Consider the following 25,195-nt stretch of genomic DNA (forward strand, 5'->3'; position numbering starts at 1 on the left):
CGAAGGCGTTATCAAGTTAGCACGGAATCCAGTCTTCCATGAACGAACCAAGCATGTGGATGTTCATTGTCATTACATACGACAACTGGTTGAAGACTGGACTATAGATCTGCAATATGTTCCTACCTCAGATCAGACTGCAGACATTCTCACCAAGCCTCTTGGTCCTGATAAGTTAGTCAAATTCAGAGGACAGCTTGGTGTGTTAGATAGATTAACCATTAAGGGAGGGTATTACAATAATAGATAAGACGTCTATTATTAGTTAATGGTTATCTTGTAAATATCTTTAGCTTTAGTTTGCTTTCGTTTTTTGCTTTCTCTGGAATAGAATGTTTCTATTCTTTACGATCATTTCCTAAGGAAACATCGTCTCTTCCTTTTGTATAAATTGACCTTTCGGTCTCTGTTATTAATAAGCAAGTATTTACCAATTACCTTGTAATACCAATCTGGGCATTATTTGTACTGTTGATTGACCTTGTACCTGCTGTAGCTGCCCCATAATTTTAGGGCATTTTCGTCAACATTTTTCAAGGGCAGAAACATCTTTTAAAAATCGCAGGTGTGGACTGTCTGGCAATTTCGACTATCACAAAAATTAAATAAAACTACAGTCTAGAATCCCAGACCATCTAGGTTGGCAGCAGTACAATTTCACAGGAGTTTTCAAGCATCTTTGGTGCCATATGCAGGTTCAGCCAAGAGGCAGTCCAGGGGTTCGATTTTCATCCACTGCAACAGCACTCTCACTGCTATTCATAGCAAAGTCCAGGTTCTATCAATTTTCTATTGCTTGATGAGTTCATATGTCATTGCATTGTACCCAGCTGTATAAGTGATTCAAAAAGAAGGATTCCACTTGCATTTGCATTTCTAGGGTAGAGGTTCAAGGTGTGCCAAGTCATTTGCATTCAATCTATTATAAGAGAAGATTGTCATTGCATGGTGGAATGCCAAGTTATCTTGCTAAATGCTGAAAGTTGCAAATCTATTACTTTGGCACTGATTTGCTTTATTGAGTTGTGTGGATTTATTATCTCCTTACTCAGTCCTTACTTCTCAGCAGTATAGTTGTTTGTTTGCCAACTGTTTGACAAAATACCTAACCCTTGAAGTTTTGAGTTTTTGGTGCTAAAAGAGACAATAATCCGTCGAGGTTATTTCAGTGGTATCAGAGTGGTTTTCTTGCCATCCTGTGGGGTGAGAACCGACTTACATGAGTGATCAGCACTCTACTTCAACCAAGATGGACAGGTACAGCACAAAGTCTTCGAGGACACAATCCTGGACATTTGATAGACACAATATCCAGAATTGAAATTGTGGAAAAGATGGCTATTCAGACATTCAAGATGAACTTAGGAAAATAAGGCATAACATGTCTGAACTGTTGGTTAAGCACTACCGTATAAATGACAGGCTGTCTGACCCAACTAAGGTGGATAAGTCGACTGGATTTCTATTTGGCAAATCTTCTGGCAAAGCATTGACTCATACAGTAAGAGATGTTACTAGGAACCTTAATGAGGAGTTCGAGAAACAAGTTTGCAACCAATCAGAGGTTTCAGTTCAACCACAGGATTAAGTGAAGGATATTACACTGATGGATAGTAACTGTCAACTTGGTACTCAAGTTGAGACAGTTGTATACAGGTTGCCAAAGGGTGATGTCTCAGGTACTCAAGATGGTTTGGTTCCAACAGGCAAAGACTACAGTGTAGAGGGTTCAGATGATGATGAGGATGTTGATGGTGAGATACCTGGTGGAGATGAGCAGACATTGAGCATTCATGACTTTGCTGAGAGAGACTACCAGGCACAGTTAGATGCTTCGTCACATGAGGTAGAAGCTGGTAGTACCTCACATGATTTGTCCAGCCAGCTGAAGGTGAGCGAAGATAGTATTGTGACTTCATTATCTCATCATGACAGGATGCGGGATATGATAGAGGATCACATCCGGATGATTCAGTTACAGGGTAGACACAAGGGAATTCAGGCGAAGTCTTCTTGTGTTGACTTACGGGCGATTAGGGAAGGAATGGGAATGATGAAGTTGAGTTATTTACATCTTCTATCAGATCGTGACCATCTTCTTAGACTTGTCAGAGACTATTCAGATGCCTTGAGGAGGAAGGAGGAGGAAGTTGACAAGCTTTCTCGCGAGCTTGAGGACATTCGAGCTTCTTGGATGAATACTCCATTGGCATTACGGGACTGGGAGAGACATGGGAATGAGCATGGCATGGAGCTAAGCTTAGTTTCATCTTGCACTCCTAATACTCAGTTTTCTGCAGTAGGCGGAACTTATGTGGTCGCTGATAATGTTGCGAGTTCATCTTGCATTCACATCCAGGATACGAGGACAATGTCAGACAGGTATGTGGAGTTAGTTGGTATTGGTCACATTACTCAGGTAAGGAGTTTGCTTGAGTTACCAGCTGTTTCTTGTTTACGAATATGGACTCGAGAATGTTTCATCGGCGTTTGGGATTCAATTGACTGGAGACCTTTATCACTTTTTGGTAGTAGTGATTGTTTGGGTACTATCATGGACTTGATTAGCAGAATACCCGGTGTTGTCTTTCTTTGCGCCAGCAGCTTGACCGATGTTGGTATTAGCCTTTATACACCGTTGTTGGGTTTGGTTCATACATGCAGACGACCATTCTTGTTGGAAGGTGTTGAAGATTTTTCATATTTGGCAGTATGTACAGATGAGTCCCAGGATCATATTGGCCTTGATGACATCCAGGAGGATGAAATGGATAATTTTGAAGATCTAGCTTCCTTGACAACTTCTTTGGGTACAGAGAAGTTAGACAGCAGTACTACAGATTTTGACACTCTGGATGTTGATATGGACTTTGGAGATGATTCGCAAAATATGGATGAAACTAGTAACCTTGAGGATACTCCTTTAGACAGAGCACTAGAAGAGGTTTGTAGGAGACAGTCTAGCCAGAGCCATCATGTGACTAGCCAGTTGAAAGTTAGTGAGCGAGACATTGCTATCGCTTGTGAGCATTTTGATACTGCTCGTCAGTTGTTGGCTGCTACTGGTTGGGGTACTTCTATGACAGATGAGTCCAACGGTGGTTACTTTTCTTTGGCAGAGATTCATGCCTTACGTGAAGCTATCTGGATTTTGAAGCAGGATTACTTACGATTGGTAGCCGACCGTGATCACCTGGTTGAGTGGGGGAGTACAGCCTATACGGCACTCTTGGAGCGTGAAGAGGAGGTGAGTGAGCTTTCCCAGGAGCTCATAGCGACTACTGAGGCTTTAGGGGACACACTGCGAGATCTACAGAAGTCGCAGTTTCAGTTAAAGAAGGTGACCGTGGAGTTGGAGCATTTGCGGTCAAAACCAGCCCCAGACCCAGTTCATTTGTCTATTGAGGTGGATGGTGGTGAGTACACTCCTGCAGTTGCTACTGTGGAGCACGTTGTTGGGACTGACACACATGTTCAGGATGTGGAAGTAGCTGGGCCTAATGAGTTCGAGATACTAGTGGGGCCGAGTCTCCAAATTGATTCTTCTCAGACAGATGACAGTGTGGTACAGTTGAGTATGCCACCCTTACAGGAGGATCAGTTGTGGTGTGCAGGGGAGTATATTGATGCTTCCTCGTATAATTTTTACTGCACTGAACCGTTCATGGAATATTTGCTAGATAGTGCACATGTTCATCTGGATTTGCATAAAGTGACAGAAGGTGTTCTCATCCAAGGTATTGGTGTTATTCGCAGATTGGTTGAGAAGATTATAGTGGTCCTCTCTACTATGCTACCTCACAGGGATCTCGAGGTGGGGTTTGTTGCGCGGAGTGCACAGGATCCTAATCAACCTACAACTACTCGAAATTTGAGATTGGAGCCATCTATTGATTTTCCGTTCAGTGATGATGAGCTAGCAGCAGAGTTTGGGGGTTCTTATCGGCATTGTACGATGGGGTACGCTCATCATTTTTCTTTTGACCTAGAAATAGAAGATTTGATTTCACGCAGGTGTAGATCAGCTCCAGTTTCTTACCATCTATTATGGGATGGATTGGCACCGTCTTTTGAAAATAGAATTAGTAGTTGCAAGTTGCACAGCCTGCAGTATCGACACACCCGGAGCAGTTTATCAGAGATTGGTTTTGATGGCAGTGACTTAGGTACCTATTGTTGTTGTCATATCCACAGTGCAGCTGGGTGTAGGTGTCAAAATGACAGGGACTTGAGTCTTGATCGAGTCGATGTTTCAGTTGGCTTGAGTTCTACAAAAAGGTTTCTTCCACCGTCATCTACAGTTGGTTTTCAGATGATTTCATCAGAGTTGTCAGTTGTTTGGATATTGAGTACAGTTTCTCAGCTACTAGTATTGATGACTTCTCCACGGGAGTATGATGAGGGTTGGGATAATATTCAGATTTACATCTGGGATCCAGGCATACTGATTGGTTTATGGTTCAGCCATTGCTTGGGGACAAGCAATTTCAGGAAGGGCGGACTGTCATGTCCCCATTTTTGGTGACAGTTCGATTTAATTAATTTAATTAATCTGGTTGTCCAAAATAATGAATATTTTATAAGGACGACTAATTAATTATTTTAATTAAATAAATAAGTGATATTAAGTTAATTATTTATAAAGTTATCAAATAAATAAATATTAAAAGATAACTTTATATTTAATTAATTTAATAAAGTGATTTGGATTATTAAATATTTTATAAAGTCACTTAAGAGATAAAATCAAAAATGTTCTAGAAGTCTCTGGAGAAGATGGTAAGAAAAGAATAAATAGGCACCCCGGGGGCTCCATTTGTAGGAAGCAGTTGTTTTATCTTTTTTTGATTTCAGATTGGGATTTAATCACAGGTGCATTGTGGAACCTAGGGTTTCTGCAATTGTCACAACTGGCCATTGAGAACGAAAACTCTCAATTGGTACGCAATTTTGAGGATGTGAAATATCATCTGAATTATTGCAGATTGGAGGTGACGTTGCAGTCATTTCATCAGGGCAGAATCTGTGGCCTAAGGCCAATTTTGGAGGATCATTGTGAGAATTGATTTTTGAGGATTAAGCTATTTGCAAGGGTTTGGAGTTCATCATCTTCTTGCAGAATCAGTGAGCAAAATCCGGAGGTCATTCAGTGTGAATTTCTGAACAGTCCGTACCAGGGCCTGGACTCGCATTTTTACTCATAACTCCATATTGTTTGGGAGTTTAAATTCATAATCAGTAATTCTCAGCTTTTCATCGTTGGAAGAGGAAGAAGACATCAAGAAGGGTTAGAGGATTTTGTAGCAAGATTCGCAGGGACTATCCCTGCCTAATTCGACTAGGGTTTCAAATACATAAATGCTGATTTTTCAAAGTAGAGTCGCAAGGGTTTTTGAGGTAATTATTGGGGCTCGGAAGTGGCAATTTAAGCTATTGTTACCAGCTCGGAAATCACTGTTTGAGCAGCGGATTTGGTTGCAATTTAGGGCGCTGCTCCCCTTGAACCCAGGTGCTCCATTTAATACAATTTAGTTACTATTCGAAGCAGCACAAAAAATATATTAAAATCGCAGGGTTTCCAGTTAATTTCGCAGCCAATCTGGGCATTATTTGTACTGTTGATTGACCTTGTACCTGCTGTAGCTGCCCCATAATTTTAGGGCATTTTCGTCAGCATTTTTCAAGGGCAGAAACATCTTTTAAAAATCGCAGGTGTGGACTGTCTGGCAGTTTTGATTGTCACAAAAATTAAATAAAACTACAGTCTAGAATCCCAGACCATCTGGGTTGGCAGCAGTACAATTTCACAGGAGTTTTCAAGCATCTTTGGTGCCATATGCAGGTTCAGCCAAGAGGCAGTCCAGGGGTTCGATTTTCATCCACTGCAACAGCACTCTCACTGCTATTCACAGCAAAGTCCAAGTTCTATCAATTTTCTATTGCTTGATGAGTTCATATGTCATTGCATTGTACCCAGCTGTATAAGTGATTCAAAAAAAAGGATTCCACTTGCATTTGCATTTCTAGGGTAGAGGTTCAAGGTGTGCCAAGTCATTTGCATTCAGTCTATTATAAGAGAAGATTGTCATTGCATGGTGGAATGCCAAGTTATCTTGCTAAATGCTGAAAGTTGCAAATCTATCACTTTGGCACTGATTTGCTTTATTGAGTTGTGTGGATTTATTATCTCCTTACTCAGTCCTTACTTCTCAGCGGTATAGTTGTTTGTTTGCCAACTGTTTGACGAAATACCTAACCCTTGAAGTTTTGAGTTTTTGGTGCTAAAAGAGACAATAATCCGTTGGGGTTATTTCAGAAGAGTCAATAGATGGAGATTCAGAGCAATCATCTGAATCAGATGGAGATGATGATAGTTCTTCACAGGAGGAAGCACGCGGTGATAGCACGATAGCTTAGTTGTCAAGTATACAGGAGGCCGTCACTTTCAGAGTTAGGGGAACCTTGGATGGACAGAGAGTTGTGGCACTCATTGATACAGGGGCGACACATAACTTCATTGATGAGAAGTTTGTGACACGCAGAGGGCTACATACAGAGGATCATAGGGGATTTAAGGTGATGGTTGCCGATGGCTTCAAAATTGAATGTACCAAAAAAATCTCCAACTTGCAGCTTCGTTTGGGAGATTATGACATGACAGGAGATTTCTTTGTGGTCAACATTGGTGATCAGGATATGGTGCTTGGGATGAACTGGATGAAGTCTCTGGTAGAGTTTACATTTAACCTTGAGAAAATGGAAATGAGGTTTGAGGCAAATGGTAAGAAGATAGTGCTCAGAGGTTTGTCAGATGGGAGAGTTCGAGTGGTGTCACTCAAGCGGATGCAGAGTTTCTTTAGACATGATCAGGTGCAGTGAGCAGCAGAGTTTAGAGTAATGCCTGAGATGACAGAGCAGCATAAACAAGAGTATCCACCTAATGTACAAAAAATAATAACCAAACATACTAAGGTGTTTGGTGAGATACCTCCAAGGAAACCCCCGGATAGGGGAATCGAGCATGTTATTGAATTAGAGGAAGGGGCTAAGCCAGTTATCATCACACCTTACCGTCATCCGAAGAGATATAAGGATGAAATAGAAAAGGCAATTAAGGAGTTGATTGATATGGGGCACATACGGCCAAGCAAAAGTCCTTTCGCTTCTTCAGTAGTATTGGTGAAGAAGAAGGATGGTACAATAAGGATGTGCATTGATTATAGGGAGCTAAACAAGAAGACAATCAAGAACCGATACCCTATCCCGCGCATCAATGAGCTTATTGATGAATTGCATGGTGCATGCTACTTCTCCAAGATTGATTTGAGATCCGGCTACCATCAGATACGGGTTAGAGAGGTGGATGTGGAGAAGACAGCTTTTAGATGCCACTATGGACATTTTGAGTTCTTAGTCATGCCCTTTGGGTTGACAAATGCCCCTGCCATTTTCCAGTCCTGTATGAGTAGAGTGTTCAGAGATCAGTTGAGGAAGTTTGTGTTGATATTTTTTGATGATATACTGATATACAGCCATACTTGGGAGGAACATTTGAAGCATATTGATACAGTGCTCAGTATTCTAGAGAGGGAGTCATTATATGCCAAGATGAGTAAATGTGAGTTTGGGATGACAGAGTTGCTCTATCTAGGGCATATTATTAGTGCAGGAAGTGTTCGGGTTGACCCAGACAAGATCAGGGCCATTCTGGATTGGCCACCACCGAGGAACACTTCACAACTCAAGGGATTTCTCGAGCTTTGTGGGTTCTACCGCAGATTTGTGAAGGGATTTTCACAGATAGCAGCACCACTTACAGATTTGACACGGAAAGATAGTTTCAAGTGGTCAGAGAGGGCTCAGGATTGTTTTGACAGGTTTAAGGAGCTGATGAGTACATGTCCTGTTTTAGCCATTCCAGATTTCACCAGGCCCTTTGAGCTGCAGTGTGATGCCTCGGGAGAGGGCATAGGAGCTATTCTCATGCAAGACAAACATCCCATCGCATATGAGAGTAGAAAATTACGAGGTGTGGAGAGAACCTACAGCATCTACGACAAAGAGATGCTAGCAATCATGCACGCGCTAGCTAAGTTCAGGCAGTACTTAGTGGGAAGCCGGTTCACAGTAAAAACAGATCATAATAGCTTGAAACATTTCCTTGGACAGAAGGACCTTAATGACAGGCAACAGAAATGGGTGAGTAAATTACAGGCCTATGATTTCGACATAGCCTATGTCAAAGGGAAGAAAAATATTGTTGCAGATGCTTTATCTAGAAGGCCTCATTTGCTTGTTGTTGGGATAGTCATGGATGATTGGAGAGAGATGATCTTGGCAGAATATGCTAAGGATAGTTGGGCATCTAGCATTATTGAGGGAGCTATTCAAGATAGTCGATACACTGTCGTAAATGATCTGATCATCTACAAGGAAAGGATTTATTTAGTACCCGGGTCTGCTATGAAGCAGAAGATTTTGAGGGCATTTCATGATTCACCAACGGCAGGACATCCCGGATTCTTTAAGACATATCGGCAGGTGAGAGAGCGCTTCACTTGGAAAGGACTCAAATCAGAGGTGCTTCAGTTTGTTAGGGAATGCCCTGTGTGTCAGCAGAACAAACAGGAACATTCTTTTCCGGGTGGTTTACTACAGCCCCTACCCATACCAGAGAAGAAGTGGGATAGCATTTCCATGGATTTTATCACAGGCCTCCCCAAGGCACAGGGTCGGGATTGTATCTTTGTTGTTGTAGACAGATTGACGAAATTTGCACATTTCTTTGCAATTTCGTCTACATATTCAGTAGCACAAACAGCAGAACTATTTTTTCGAGAGGTATTCAGACTACATGGGATACCACGGAGCATAGTCAGTGATAGAGACAGCAGATTTATGAGCCACTTTTGGCAGGAGTTGTTCAAGTTATGTGGAACAGAGCTCACTCCGAGTACCTGTTACCACCCCCAAACTGATGGGTAGACAGAGATAGTGAACAAATGGGTTGAGGGGTACCTTCGAAACTACATTGCAGGAGAGCAGAAGGCTTGGGTGAAGTGGCTACATCTAGGGGAGTATTGCTATAATACCTCTTTCCATATGTCTATTCAAATGTCCCCTTTTATGGCACTGTACGGGTATGATGCTCCTAATTTTTTGGATTTGTTATTTGGGGACAGCAGGGTGCCTAAGGCCAAGGATACTTTGCAGGAGTGTCAGGACATTATGCGATCCTTGAAGGAAAATTTGCAAAAAGCACAAAATCAGCAGAAGCAATATGCTGATCAGCACAGGGTTGAGAGGTCTTTTGAGGTGGGAGATATGGTGTACCTCATGTTACAACCGTATAGACAGTCCTCTCTCAAGAAGAGTGGAGCAGAGAAATTGAAACCACGCTACTATGGACCGTTCAAAGTAATCAGGAGAGTGGGCGAAGTAGCTTATGAGTTGGAGTTGCCTGCAGACAGTAAAGTGCATAATGTGTTCCATGTGTCACGCCTTAAGAAGGCATTGGGTCACAATGTGGTGCCTTCAGTAGTATTGCCACCTCTTGATGATGAGGGAAAGCTTATCTTGGTTCCCGAGGCCATACTTGACTCCAGGGAGAGGGTGCTTCGCAGGAGGACTATCAGGGAGTATCTAGTGAAGTGGAGGAACCTACCTGTCAAAGATGCTACTTGGGAAAATGAGCAGATATTGCAGCATCCAGAGCTGAAATTGCTTGAGGACAAGCAATTTTGGGAAGGGCGGACTGTAATGTCCCCTTTCTAGCATTCATAGCATGATGTTGTCGTTAGCCTATTTCCCCACAATCCCGTAGGCTAACTAGGACATTAAAGGGGCTTAGAGGCCATTTGGACTAGACAGTTTCAGTTGCAGGTCTTTCTGAGGGGTTCTGAGGCAACTTTGGGCATACTTACGATTTATAGTAAGTCATCTTGGACATGGCCGGGCATTCAGTCACAGTGGTATGTCGATGGTAATTGTTTAAAATCGACAAGAAAACTTATTTATCATTGATAAGATTTGTTATGCATTGATAAAGCCATTTTATAAAGTTAAATTTAAATATTTAACTTTATTAATGCATAGACTATAGTTTGTGGGAAATATTTAAATTAAAAGAGTTCCCTTTATTTTTATAACACATTGGAGACATAAGGTACATAAAAGGAGTTTATGTTTTATCCCACATTGAGAAAACGAAGGATTGAGCTCTTGTGAGAACACTATAAAAAAAATGGAAGAGCTTTTTTTTTGTATGCTTGGATGAAGATTAATGTTATGTTGCTGGATATCTGATTATCGGGCTTGGAGGACAGAATCCCTCTTTGCTAGCAGTCTCTTCGTTGTTGGAAGACATAGTCAGGAGGATCAATGGTGTTTTCACTTCAGAAAACACACTGGGTTTCATTTGGGGCGTTCGCATAAAGAAATTTACAAAGGTTTGAGGTGCAGATCTGAAGTTAGTTATTGCTATAGTGCTGCATGAACAGTATTTTGCTACAGTCGGCATGAACAGTATTTTGCTACAGTACGGCGTGAACGGTGTTGGTATCAAGTTTATTGTTTTTCCGGCTAATTAGAAGTTTGAAAGGCTGCCGACTACATCTGCAAAATACTACGGCAACTAATTCCAGGTTTCTTCTGTCAAATTTTGATACTTTGCATAATAATTGTTGAATACAAGTCTGAATAGTTGTTGCAGCTGTAAGTGCACATCTACATTTAAAAATCACCCTTTATCAGCAGATTGAAAGAGTTTCCAGATTTTTCATATATTGTTGAATTTGTGCCAAGTGTTTGTGAAAATGTTATGATGTGTATTATGCATTTTAATGTCACTTCATAGTTGTTCGTAAATCTACTCATTGGAAAGCAATTTATTGAGGAAATCAGCTTTATGAGTTTGCATACAAAGTGTTTGACAATATTCCTTAAGTTAAATTTCTACAAGTCAAAGTTCAAATCAGGGAAGGATATTACATCCCACATTTTGAAAATCCTGAAAGAGTTCACCCAATGGCTTAGATGCATGCAGTAGATAAATAACTCCAAAATGCAGTCTGGTATCCGCAATTTGTTATTCATCAATGTTGCTGATCTGTAATAAAGTGTTCCTCTAATTCGCCTGTTCCAACGGGATAAAATATGCATGTCTGCTCATCACATTGAATGAATGAATGAATGAAATGTGTTTAATAACATGAATGAAATGTTTTTAATAACATCAAAAAGTCATGGGAGCCATCAAGAGCCAGTAACATGTTTACAGTTTAAGCACGAGAGTCAAAAACTTGATCTCCCTTTCCTTTTGTATGTTGGATTTTCTATAATTTTTGTTATCCTTTCTTCTTCAAATAGGTTGTTCAAGGAGCTCATATTTGAGATCTTGGTGTAATTTGTCAAATATCTTTGTAAGCTGCACACTCCATGATGTAATACCATTCCATCTCCACCAGTTCCAAAGTACAATGACAGCATCACTCTTCTTAGTTATCGTCCACATTCTGATTTTACTCCTATGCTAATGTACTAGTTCTTAGCTGAACCATCAACAATTTTACTTAATCATTAATATTTTAAGTTTAATCTTTTGTGCATTCATATAGTATTCATTTTTTTCTCAAGTTGCTGTGCCCAGTTGTATGCGTTACTCAAGCATTCTTTTATGTAAATACCTCATTTGTTGAACCACTTATCATCTTGTTTCACCCGTGAGCTCTTCCTCAAGTACCTATTTGCTCCCCCTAGCGCATCCTAATCTTTATTCTAGACAGGTGCCACCTACCATGTCTAGTTTATCCACCTACCAGACCTAGTTTATGTCCCTACAAAAGCATTCTGGTGATGTTGATAAGTTCAAACGAAAATAAGCAATTTAACCATAATTGAACAAAATGACAACTACTTTCGTACCATTGAACCCTTGAACAGCTGCCGCTACAATATCTTTAGTATGCGCCTCATAGATCTCTGAAGTCTTTGAATCTTCCCCAAAGACTCTGTCTGTGGCATCAACAGCAATAAATAAATAATTAAAGTAAATTTGTGGGACTCTGTATCTGGAAGCGGGCATAAAGGAAGCATACCGAAATCAAACTTGGATGATTGAGGAGATAAGAATATTGTGTTTCCTTTAATTTTGCAAGCGCTTCCTTTTGATAATTCTTGCTTATCCAGTGGCCTCACACGAACAAGAACTGATATTTTCTCCATAGAAAAATGGCTAAGAAAATCTCTCTAAAACCACATCACCGAGGCAGAACTAACTTTCTCTCCCATGTTTTAGCAAACGGTGTTTTTTCGTATTTGAAGTTTCCCGCCTCTCACAGCTTCGTTTTTATAAATTTCCAACTCAAAAATACTGAACTGCGAATTTTTATTCCCTTGTATATGGTAATTTTTATCAATCGCTATTATAGTTGTGATAAGGGTGTGGTCCTATGAGGGGGCTATAGGATCTATTTTTATGAAGTGGGTGGTCATGAAATCAAAAAATGTTTTGCTATAGGATTAATTAGAATCTTCTTCTAAATAATAGCATCTCACAGCTTTGTTTTTATAAATTTCTAGCTCAAAAATACTGAACTGCGATTTTTTATTGCGTTGTAGATGGTATTTTTATCGATTGCTATTATAATTGTGATAAGGGTGCGGTCTTATGAGGGGGACTATAGGATCTATTTTTATGGAGCGAGTGGTCCCATGAAATCAAAAAATGTTTTGCTATAGGATTAATTAGAATATTCTCCTAAATAATAGCAACCCCTACTTTTTAGAGTGTAAATTTGAGCAGGTGGAAAAGGTGGGGGGCTAGAAATTGCTCCACCAGCTTAGGCTTTTCTTTTGCCACTTCTCAATCATATACCAATTTCTATTGCTTTATCAATAAATTTTTAAAACATTTTTATTTATTTAGTAAGTGAATGAAATATATTAAATAAAAATAATTAATGAGACCACCTACTTCCATAAATTATGGGGCCTAACTTTTTCAAGAATAACTTCACTACAAAATTCATGGGACCTTCTGCTTTAAAATAATCCTAAAAAATCTCTAGAGCACCCGCTGAATTTTTTTAGGAAGCCCCCCTCCATGGTATCGCACCTTAAAAGTTCTTTAGTTGGTATGAGGGGCTTGGGCTCTATTTTTGTGGAGCGGGTGACCACATGATAACTTTTTAAAGGGGACTAAAGGTTTATTTGGAATTTTTTCCTATAAAATAGGAGCCTGAACATTTTAGCTCTCTCAATTTAAGGGGGTCAAAATGGGGTGGGGCTAGAAATAGCCCCACTAGAGAAGGATTTTGTCATTTGTCAAAAAGCTCTTCACTTCCACCAAAATGAAATAATCTCTTTATTTTTAAAATTTTTGAGACTGATTTTTTTAAGAGGATTCAATATAAAATTCATGGGACCACTTCTCTTTAAATAGTCCTTAAAAATCGCAGCCGCACGTACTCTATTTTTAAGGAAGCGGGTGCCCATGGGACCCCAACAATACGGATTTTTTTTCATCTATCAGAAGGGTTTTAAGTTTTATTTTCATTCTATTTGTTCATTATTCCAAATCTATAGTATGAGAATAGTTGAAAGATAAATTTACAACATAATAGTTTGCAATTATCAAATTTAAAACTAAATTTTAAATCTATTTTTCTGGAAGTTATTATTTGTCAATTTAAGTGTGTAATATTGAAATTTCAAATTTATGATTTAGTGTAAATAAGCATATACTAATTCATTGTGATTGTCTACAAAAATTACAAAAGATCATTATGTACTATACGATTGTCTAAATCATTGCAAGAGAGTTGTACAACTACTAGTCAATGAGTCACTTGAAAAGAGATCTAGTTTATAAGGGAGATATCGTATTAGAGAAAAATACATGTGTAAGAGGCATGGGATATAATGGAAGGAAAGAGTAAGAAAGTGTTGGTTAATAGTGTTGTAAGTTAGTGTGACTACAATTTGCAAAGATATGATTTTAGGCAACATCAAGTGAAATTACTCTCTTGTTAATAGAGGAGACCCCCTTCTTGCACTAGGTAGCTCCAACAAGGACTTAACTAGAATTTTTTTTTTTTAAAACAAATTGTGGATCTTAATTTATTCCTCTTTTTAAGGAATAATTTTACAAATAGCACTAAACCTTGACAAAAATACATATTGCTACAATGATATTGATGGCTTGTGGGTTGACGTAAAAACCAAACATAATACACCAATCTACTCTATGTAGGTGAAATGTTTGCAAAAACCCTAAGTATTATGCACTTATCTTGAGTGATGATTTGATTATTGAAAAAATTATAAGGCACACAATCTCTTATTGAATGTTCACTAAACTCTTAAAAAGTACTTAACACTAAAGCACAAAGTCTTTCAACCTTAAGTATTTGAAGTCACTATCAACTATAGCAATTGCTCTTATGCAGCACAGAGTCTCCAAAAACTCGAATTAAACTATAATATGAGTGTAATGTGTAGTTCAAAGTCTAGAAGATTATATTTAAATTCCTCTTGAACAAAGCACAAAACTCACATTTAATATTTATAAAATGTTGTCACATAACACCTTGAATCAACACAAATTTTGAAAGTAAGTTACTTCTTTTATTTAAAGCAATTTAATCTATATCCAAGCACTAAGTCTTAGAGTGCATATATAAATTGGCAAAGTTTTCTTGTATGTCAAAAAATAAAAATTCAAAAAGCAACCTCATTTATTAATAGGTGAGGGGTTGAGGAAAAAAAGTGGAAGAAACACAAAAAAAAATTGACATGTTGGTAAACTAACTTTGACTTATTCAACACTACAAAATCTTGATGGCATGCAATGCAATTATATGTTATAACTTCACAAATGATGCTATCTGGAATGCCCTGCCTGAGGATCCTTGGAACAAGGATTCAATACAAGCCAAGATTTTTTTTTTTTCACAAGTGTGAATGCACATGACTACATCATACAAGGATCACAAAGATCACAATGGAAGACTTAACCACAATCCCAACAACCAATGAATCTCAAAACGCCACTACTAAACTAACACAAACAAACTCAATAATGAAAACCAAAGACGACATCAAAACACAAAATCTGTGATCTGTCGAAACATGGAACCACAAGCAATCTAAAAGGGTACTCAAAAGTCCAAGTTGCATTCCCCAAAGAATAGCGGAGAGGCCCCCTATTTTTTCATGCGAGAGAATAACAACTAACAGTTTCACGCAAGGAAGCACCTCTTCGCGCAAGAAAGTACACTGAGTCATGTGAGGAAACACCATCTCACGCAAGGACATGCTTGGCCCAACAACCAAAACACCCAAATTGGTGTGCAATTCCGTGCAAGGATTCACCACAACTGCACGAGGAAACCTAGCACACCACACGAACACTTGCATTCTCGTGTGAGAAAGTACAATTTTGTGCGAGGATACACATTAGCAAGGCATAAAACATAAAGGTAAAAATATAGGAATTCAATTTCCTCCACACCAGGGAGTATTGGATCCACAATTCAAGGTGTAAACACTCGAACATAATACTAAAAGATGGAAACAACATCTAACCATCTAACAAGCAGTAAAAGGGAAAGTACAGAAAGTAGCATCACAGTGTATAGAAATAACATCGCAATGTACAAAAATAACATCGCAATAACTAAACAACCAAACTAAGTACGCGGTTCCTCTCAATCGTCAATAGCATCGTAAGATCATCATGGATCCTAGCCATCCCCCGTGCATAACATCCAAACTACCAAACAAATCGTTAGTGTTATCTTATGAGGACATCAGTACTAAAATGTACTAAAACATAAGAATAAGGAAATCTAACATGGTAATATTAAAGCATTAGATAATCCCATAAATCAACCACATCATCTATCATGTGCTAAACATCACATGAATAGGAAATCTAACATGCTAAACCAATAAGCAATAGATATGTCAATGAAGCAATTCACATCATCTAATCATATGCTAAACACCATAATATAGGAATGCATCAAACAAACTAACATCATCTAAACATGATATCCAAGCATTCCAATGAAAGCATAAAGCACAAGAAAGCATACTTTGGAACTCGAAGTATCAAGTGAAAACATCCACACACTAGGAAAAAAGATTGTCTTTGTACATCAGTCCCTAGCAATGGTAGACGTAGTTATGCCTCCCAACCACATAGCACACATAGGTCCACACCCGTCGTGTTGATGGAGATAAAGATCCAACCACAAACACTCATAAAACAACATCCATGGCTAACACACATGCCAAACAGTACAATGATTGAATCCAAGACATAGACAATGCATAAACTATAGGTCATGGTCAGACACTCAAAGGGCTACTAAGTAGGGGTTGGCATCATGGAGAGTTGCTTGGCATTGACAAGCCCAAGCTAGTAGAGGCAGCTGCTCTCCCCAACGGAAGGTGCACAGTCTAGTTTTAATTATCTTAAGTTTTATTACCACTCACACATTTTTATTTAGTTATTTAAAACTTCCTTCATCAACCCTCTAGGCACAATGATCACTAGGCTGCGAGATAGAAGCCCCCTCCATATGCTACCCTACCCTACCCTACCCATGCTCATCCAATGATGAGTGCCCGTGGGCATGCATATTCCCAACCCAACCCCAATGATCATAACTTCTGAAAGCACAACAAAAGATTGGGCCCCGCAAGTCACCCAACAAATGTATGCGCACGTACTCGTGTGTGGCACACCACCATCAGGAAGATCATAACACAAGGACTGGATGAGAACACAATGCAAAATATCACTCAACTGAAAATAACTCGAGAGGACGAATTCTCCATGAATCCCCAAAGAACAATAAAACCATACATCATGAAATCACTCAACCGACCTTAATCTAGGAGTATGGATTCTACACGAATCCCAATGATGCAACAAGACTGAACATCATGAAATCACTCAATCGGCCTCAACCTGAGAGTATGGATTCTATGCAAATCGTAGTGTCTGCGAAACAAGAACAATGATCCAAAAGAAACCATAAGAACAGGTATAAAATCTCTCAACCGAACACCAAGTTAGGAGTACAGATGTGACACGCATACCAATGTAAACATAAAAAGTGAAATAATGGTCTGACTAATATCCTATGAATAATCCAAGTCCATGACCAACATCATGCCAAGAAAACCCAAGAAAACTGGGTGGCACACAAACTGAGGCAAAAAACCGTAAAAACTTTGAAATAAAAACCCATTTGGCTTTTGGGTACAAAACCCTAAAAATCCAAAAATAATTGAGTTCAAACACCGTATGCAAAAATGGCCAACATAACGGTGCAAAACCTCAAACCCTCAACCTGAAAAACAAGGAAATGCTCATAACCACCCAATTGGGTAAAGCTAGCACACAAAAATAGAGGGGAACACTAGTTCTCAGCCTCCTAACAAACATCTACCAAAAATAGAAGTTGAAACAGAGCAAAAACAATAAAATGGGAGAGCCCTACCTCATAGCCAAAAGAGCAAAATTTGAATTTGAACCATAAAATGAAGAGCTCGCAAAAGTAGTCAAAAATTGCGGCAATCCAAGGCCTCCCCGAGCTGGATCCAACAAGCCTGATCTCGTGACGATCCCATGCCCGTAGCTCCCACACCGAACAAAACAGTAAATCCTCATGAAGAGGACCATGGGTTTTACTCTCCAACTTTCTAATTCAAAAGTGAGAAGTGAGGAATTAATACTTATTCACTTTTTGAGTGAATAATCGATTAGTACAAATAACTAGCCAACCTAGTTAAACCCCAAATCGACCCAAACGAAAACAAGCTATTCCTAGTAATAGGGATTCATCTATGGCAAAGCTACCAAAAATTTATAATAAATAAATTTAAAGCCCCAAAAACCCAAAAACATAGAAATCTCCTTAACAACTTTCACGATAATGTGAACCTCTAAATGCACAAACACGCTCACTAGTCTAATCGCATAATGCAAATGAGTTCGGATTTAATAATCACCAAAAGGATTAATTAAACAATTAAAATAAGGATACATCAACTATAGAGGGACAAAATTGGTAAAATATGAATGGTTGAATCACTAACTCCATGTGCTACTGCCAGGGATATAAATCTTGCACACTAAACAACATGATAAAGTGTAATTGTATATAATAAAATAGCCGAAGCAATAAATGCATTAAATTGCCTAATTTAACCATTTATTTAGTTATACTGAAATAATCTATTTACATCACTCATGTTCGCATAAAGCATATCAACGCAGGAATGAAGTAAATAACCATAACATTAAATCCATCACATAACATAATCAAAGATATGTCCAAATACCAGATAACCAAATATCGTCATAAAACACACTATCATCTCAAAATGGCATCATCATGTAATATGATCAATTGAACAACCTAGTAGTCTAATATCTATAATACTGAAATCAAGGTATAACATCTGACCCTCAGGTCATCTCAAAAGTAAAACATAACATAAGTAACAAGTATCTCTCGGGTCGAAATATAACAAGGTAAATATCCATAGCACATAACTAGTGAATCCAACATGGACAATCCATTTCTAATTATTTAAGCATTTAATAATGGTTGTTAACACAACATGAAAAGGCACTTAAAACACATAAGTGAACATAGTCATAAACATGACTAACCACTGCTACGAGAACCTAGTCTAATGTAGCATGGTAATAGTATACGGTGCAATCTTTGCACACATCTCAGGGTAATCACGAAACAACATCATGATACCACATCTATCCTGATAACCACTGGCACAAACCTCAATGAACCATAAATCATATCATAATCTCATAAATTAACCATAAGCATAACCAAAGCAACTGATACAGAAACATAAATCCAATCACCTCAACAGTGTAGACCACTCATGGTCACAATCATTATCCAACATAACAAAAGATCAACAAGGTTGCATCCATCATGATGACTTACAAAAGTCAAATGAGAGAGGCACTACACTATCATATGCAATTACATCTTGTTTTTACATTAAAGGTAATTTGTTGAAATTAAATTACAAAAATATGATAAAAGTTATTCTAAATTTCCAACAAAACATGACACCCTACTACATCCTTTGTTAATCTTTATACTACTATAGGATATTGTATGATTGATGTGTTCAGATTTGTTGGAAACATCTCAGAACATGAACCTGTGTTTTGGATCATTTTGTACCACAAAAACCCTTATTTTGAAAAGCATCCTTTCAACATTTATTTTCATGTCTATCTTTAAAGCATTCTATGACCATAATCATTCCATCATTTATTCATTTTCTTGTATGGCCCCATCATGTGATTGTTTTGGCCTCATGTCACTCTTTAGTCTTGGTATATGTTTACAAAATAGATAGCAATGGTGTGATCTATGATTGGTTAGATCATACTAGAAAACATGAGAAATTGTGGAACGTTCTTCCAAGCTACAACTACGTAAATCTAGAGCTATGCACATGGAAATAAGAACAAAGGGTTTTAGATACTCTAAATTGGAGAAAAATGAATGAAATAAGCTTTTTAAATGGGTTTTTTTAGCATTGCAAGTAGATGAAATATAAGTATTTGGTATGGAAATGAGATACAAGTATGTATATATACAAGTGGGGGTACTTTGCACTCATAAGTGTGGTTTTTAATTGCAATTGCAAGTCATTTGGAAAGAGTTTGTTGCATGTAAACTAGTTTTTAATGTCTACTTGTAGGTTTGAAAAGGATTTCATTTTGTGAATAGGAAAACACTTTTAAGTGGGGTTTTAAAGTGTACTCACATATGTGGGAAAAACATCTCTCTTTTTGGAAAAATAACTTACAAGTGAAGGTTTTAATTCCATTTACAAGCAAGGGAAATATGAATACTTGAAAATTTATCTTTGTGGGAATAACTTGCATCTCAATTTTGTAAAGAAACTTGCAACAAAAAATAGTATGGTTTCCACACAACCCATAACATATTTGAAACAAATATGTAATTAAATCTACATGAAAAACAATAGCTAACATACCCACAAAAATGTGACACAAGATATACCTTGAGAAACCCTCATTGAGGGAAAAACCCAGCCTCCAAAAGCATGCATCACCATGTATTATTTAGCAAAAATATCATTACAATACAACCAAGGAGGCCTTCAAAGCCATAGTCATAACCAAGCAATCCATGTGAACAAGCATGAATCCACACATCCCATGCCATGCTTCCTACCTTCACAAATGCTATCTTTGTTAACCTGTCAAACCTTGTCTTTCTCGACTTTCCTTTTTTTCCTTTTTCTTTTGTTTTAGCTCCATAACTACCCTCATGGTTGCTTGTGTAGTAGCAAGTCCCAGAAAACCACCAAGTTGTATTACATAAACCATGTGCTAACTAACCCATTGACCCTATGTTTAATATTGGATATTTAATTATTTTCTCCAACATTAAATAATTACATCAAATATTATCACAATGTTACTATACAACTCATCAAGAATTCCCCATGAGAATCTTTACATGTTGCACGTCCATCTAGGTACTCCTAGGTGCAACATTACATAACAAATTAAAATAATACAATTTAAACAATATTATGCAATGTGTGCAACACCCGTAATCTCAACAAATTTAGGGGAAGAATGTGTATTGTATAAAAAAAAACTCTCATATATATATATATATATATATATATATATATATATATATATATATATATATATATATATATATATATATATATATATATATATATATATATATGCAAAACATGAACAAAATAAAAGCAAGGCAAGCCCTAGTTTGTAACTAGAAAAATATTTCATAAATGGGAGTATAGCTCTTTGAAAATCAAGAATATAGTGAGGAAGAAGTCTTGAAACTTGAACAATCTTTGATGATTTTATATCTTAGGAAAGATCTCCAATTCACAACTGTATAGACAAGTGAATTCGACCAAATCCTCCTACAAAATTAATGCATCCTTAGTCCACAGGAATTCCTCGACAAATATCCATGAATGAGAAATAAAATGCTCGAGAATAACACACCAAAGACTGGTTCAAACATCCAAGATGCAGTTTCAACATGTGTTTGCAATCCAACTTGCAACAAGGATAAAAAGATAAAGAAAAAAAGGATCATACAGAATGAGAACATATTTTATATTGATCAAGACAAGTTATAAATGAATTTTATTTTCCTAGAATGACATTTTAAAACCACTTTGCAAGATAGAATGTGTTTATTCCCTTTAAAATCATGTAAAATTCCCAATATCAGCCTCAAGAACAAGTTAATAACCAAGACAAATTCTAATACTTGAGGGTTGCACATTCGCTAAATAGTTAATTTCCTATTTCAAGTTACATTGGAATGCCTAAATAGAGATGAAGATTATAGCCTTGGCAACTTATAAGAAAAATTGCAGAAAGTAGATGTTGGAATTGTATTTTAAACCTATCAACATAAGAAATGAAATACAATAAATAACAAAATTGGAATTCAAAGGTAGGGATTGTGGACACCTAAATTTGATTACATCATTTCAATAATCTCATTTAGTCATCTCATAAGGTATTATTGATTAAATATTTAATATCTAATCAATTTATGTTATCCCCTAGTTAATTAATTCAATCAAGTGAATATAGTCCAATTGATAAATTAAAATGACAACCATTAGTCTGATAACAATACATAATAAATAATCTTTGTTTTGTCTTCTTACCGGTCAAAAAATATTAATTATTAATTAATCCTTCTTCTCCTATTAAATTAAATAATTGCACTATACCCGTTTTATTTAATTTCAAACCCCCCTCTAATTAAATAATTACCTTTTAATAAAATTGAAAAACCCCTAACTAACCCTTAACCCAATCCCAAATCCTTAGTTCTAACTTAATCCAACCCATTCACCCATACTAACCCATTTAATTACCCAACCCACTGCCATCCCTCTAACATGCCCACCGTTGGAAATGATTGAAAAGCTCATGAGGGAGATTGTTGGAAATGAGTGAAGAGATCATACATAAAAAGTAATGGAACTGGTAAAGAATGTTCTCAATCATTGTTTTGTCATTGATGTCAAACTTGCTACTTGCAGGAATGACAATTGCTTTAGTGATCCAAATACTATCAATTGGTTGATTGACAAGGAGGAGGCAATCAATAAGATGTAACTAGAACACCTAGAGAAAGGTTGAAGTTATGATGTTGTAATGAAGTAGAAGGATCAGCTAAGCCATTGATGAAAAAGTGTATTGATGACATACTCTAAGACACAGAGAATGGGCACACTAAAACATATCAAAGATGTAAGGTTTTAGCTAAGTCATTTGTAAAGCCTAACTAAGTTCATTAGAAAGAAAGAGCCGAGTAGATGCAAGTGCCAAGCAGATACAAGTGCCAAGCAGATACAAGTGCCGAGTAGAAACAAGTGTCGAGCAAGAAACAAGTGTCGAGCATCAGTAAACCAATAGTGCCGAGTTGCTGTATTATTTCAAAAATCGAAGATTCATCAAATCTAAGCCAACAAGGTTGTTATCTTGAATTCTATAAATTAAATAGAAGATAAGAATGATGAGCTGGTAGTACAGAACACCATGTAGAACATTTTTGGAGAATACAACTGGACTCTAGACGAAGTTTCTAGATAAGAGCAAGATATGGGGTAGATACATTGTATCCTACCTAATCCATTTGAAACCCTAAAATTGGAGAGGGAGAATTGAGCAGTAAAGACAATCTAGATTTCTATTTAAGGAGTCATAAGGTCACGAAGCAAAAAAGAGAGGAGGTCAAGCATGAAAGCATAAAGTGCTGAAGGAGGTGCTAAGGAGTAAGAAAGCACAATTACTCTGCTTCAACAAATGACCACAGATATGGTTGCATTGGTATGATGAGTAAGAAGACTCAAGGAGGTGAAGCTTGAGATGACAAGCTGTCAGAGCTGAAGTGATCAAAGCCAAGAAAAAGGATTAAACTGAAGTGTGATCTCAAATCTACAAAATATGTTGTAAGTTGTATCAGATCAACAAGCCATTATTGTTACTTTCTAGCAATTGTAACAGATAGTCTAAAATCCTATAGACTTAGGTTGGTTTAATAGCCATGTTGTAAATCCTTTAACAGGGTGACATTCCAAGTGAATGTTCTAAAGTCCTTTGATCAGGCCCATTCCTAACAGTATGGTGAAATCCTCTAACAAGGTCACATTTAACAGTGTGTTGTAAGCCTTTAACAAGGCAGGCTTTTAACAGGGCATCACTTTAGAAGAGTGAGAATTAAGTAGCATGTTATTGGTGGTTTTTCCCAAATTGGGTTTCCACATAAATCACTGTGTCAATTGTTGATCTTGCATGTTTTATCTCTACATATTGATTTACTGTAATTTGCTAGGATGATTGATTTAAGCTTGGATGGATGAAAAGTTTATGGATTCACTATATTTTGTGAAAAAGTATTGTTAGGGCATTTGGACCTTGGATAACTGATTCACCCCCCCCTCTCAGTTATTCTAAAGAATTCTAATAGCCCACTTGCCTCCTAATCTCCCACTTATCTAGTCCTAATACTTACCCTTATCATTTGCACAACTTTGATCATGGATTAAGAATTCCCAATCCAATCCAAAGTCAAATCCCCTCTTACATCCCCACCCACATGCATTAAATGCTTGTACAAAAACTTAAAGGCTTCTTACATCCCTCTTATGCAATCCAATGCCCTAATAAATCTACCTTGTCCCCTCACATCTCCCAAAATGGTCACATTCCCTCCAAAATTCTCATCCTCTCACACTTCCTCCCCTTATGATAAGTGTCATCCTGTCATTGGCTTGAAACGCACAATCCATGTGCTTCCCTCTCCTTGCATCCTAGCCCACCCTCATCCTTCCTTCACTTTGCATCTTAACCCTCCATTCCACTACCCCTTGGCCTATAAAATTAACCTATCTCCCTTCACATTCATATCCACTCTTTATGCTAATGTTAGAATGCTTTTTTGAAGAATAAACTCATTAACTAAACCCTTATCATGCTCAAATTCCTACTCATTCCACATGTCATTGTTGAATCCATTTGAAGGCTTAAAGAACACTTGAGCACACATGCCTCCATTCTTTAGACATGTCTCTTCATCAAAGGAGGCTTGGGGTTTTTCTTATTTGGCTTGAATTCCTATAGTCTTGTTTCCTTTTGTCCACTCATAGGTGTTAATCTAGTTGTTTGTGTTGAATGTTTTGTTTAATCTTGGTATTCCACTCCACTAACAATCTTAGGTGATGCATTTTGGCATGCCCGGTGGGACTCACTCCGTGGGTCATCCATTCATCCATTTCATTATTTTTTCTTTTCTTTTTAAACTAATAATCTAATGTTTAATGTTGTTTAGGGTTTTGCAAGTGTTTTTTGTTGTTGTGCAAGCTTGGAGACATGTTTGAAAGGAAGATTCACACTTTACAGATCTCAAAAAGTGCTAAAAAATTACTTAACATCCAAAGCAATTTTTTCTGGGTTGTTTTAGCGCTTATAACCCTTTTTTAAATGCATTTAAGACCTCATTTAGCGCATTTTAAAAACTCCTATAATACCTAGTAAAGCATTTTGTAGCACCTTTACAATTTTCTATAACACCCAAGATATTTTCTATTCAGCTCTATAAAACAAAGATTTTGTAATGCATTTAAAACTTGTTTTAGCACATTTAAGACATCTTGTAGCACATTTGAATATTTGATAATTCTTTTTATCACATTTGAGAGCTACAATAGTGTATTTGATTAACAAAATAACACATCCAATTAATTTTGTGATAACAATTTTTTTTGTGCAATGGTACAAAAACAAACAATGTTTTGACACTCTGTTACAAAACAAAATTTGTTTTCGTACTTTTGAAATATGTGTTAATGCATTTTCAATTTCCTATAGTTCTTTTAATGTTTCTTTGAGTGCATTTGAGTGATTGTGTAGCACTTATAAGGAAAAACATTTTTAACACTCGGTAAAATGTTTTGAGGTGCTTATGCAAGTTATTTTAGTGATTTTGACATATTATGTAGTGCATTTAATGTTTTCTATAGCATGTTTATAAAATTTCAAAATCTAAAGGACCTAATTATGGATTTTATCTTTGGTGCAACTGGAGGAGCC

At 37.3% G+C, this 25,195-nt stretch overlaps 1 protein-coding gene across 1 annotated transcript in view; it reads right to left on the reverse strand.

Annotated features, from left to right (window-relative positions):
• Positions 1-12,383, reverse strand: part of LOC149568158 (P-loop containing nucleoside triphosphate hydrolases superfamily protein) — a 153,573-nt gene extending 141,190 nt beyond the window's left edge. The window contains exons 1-2 of the mRNA XM_089821162.1: positions 12,096-12,383; positions 11,923-12,012 (exon numbers count right to left, since the gene is read on the reverse strand). Coding sequence (XP_089677288.1) covers positions 11,923-12,012; positions 12,096-12,222 — 217 coding nt within the window. The 5' untranslated portion in view covers positions 12,223-12,383. The remainder of the gene's footprint in view (positions 1-11,922; positions 12,013-12,095) is intronic.
• Between the last annotated feature and the right edge of the window lie 12,812 nt (positions 12,384-25,195).

Source organism: Cupressus sempervirens, chromosome 3, assembly GCF_028749045.1.
Source record: "Cupressus sempervirens isolate cs-2001-9-10 chromosome 3, ASM2874904v1, whole genome shotgun sequence".
Taxonomy (NCBI): domain Eukaryota; kingdom Viridiplantae; phylum Streptophyta; class Pinopsida; order Cupressales; family Cupressaceae; genus Cupressus; species Cupressus sempervirens.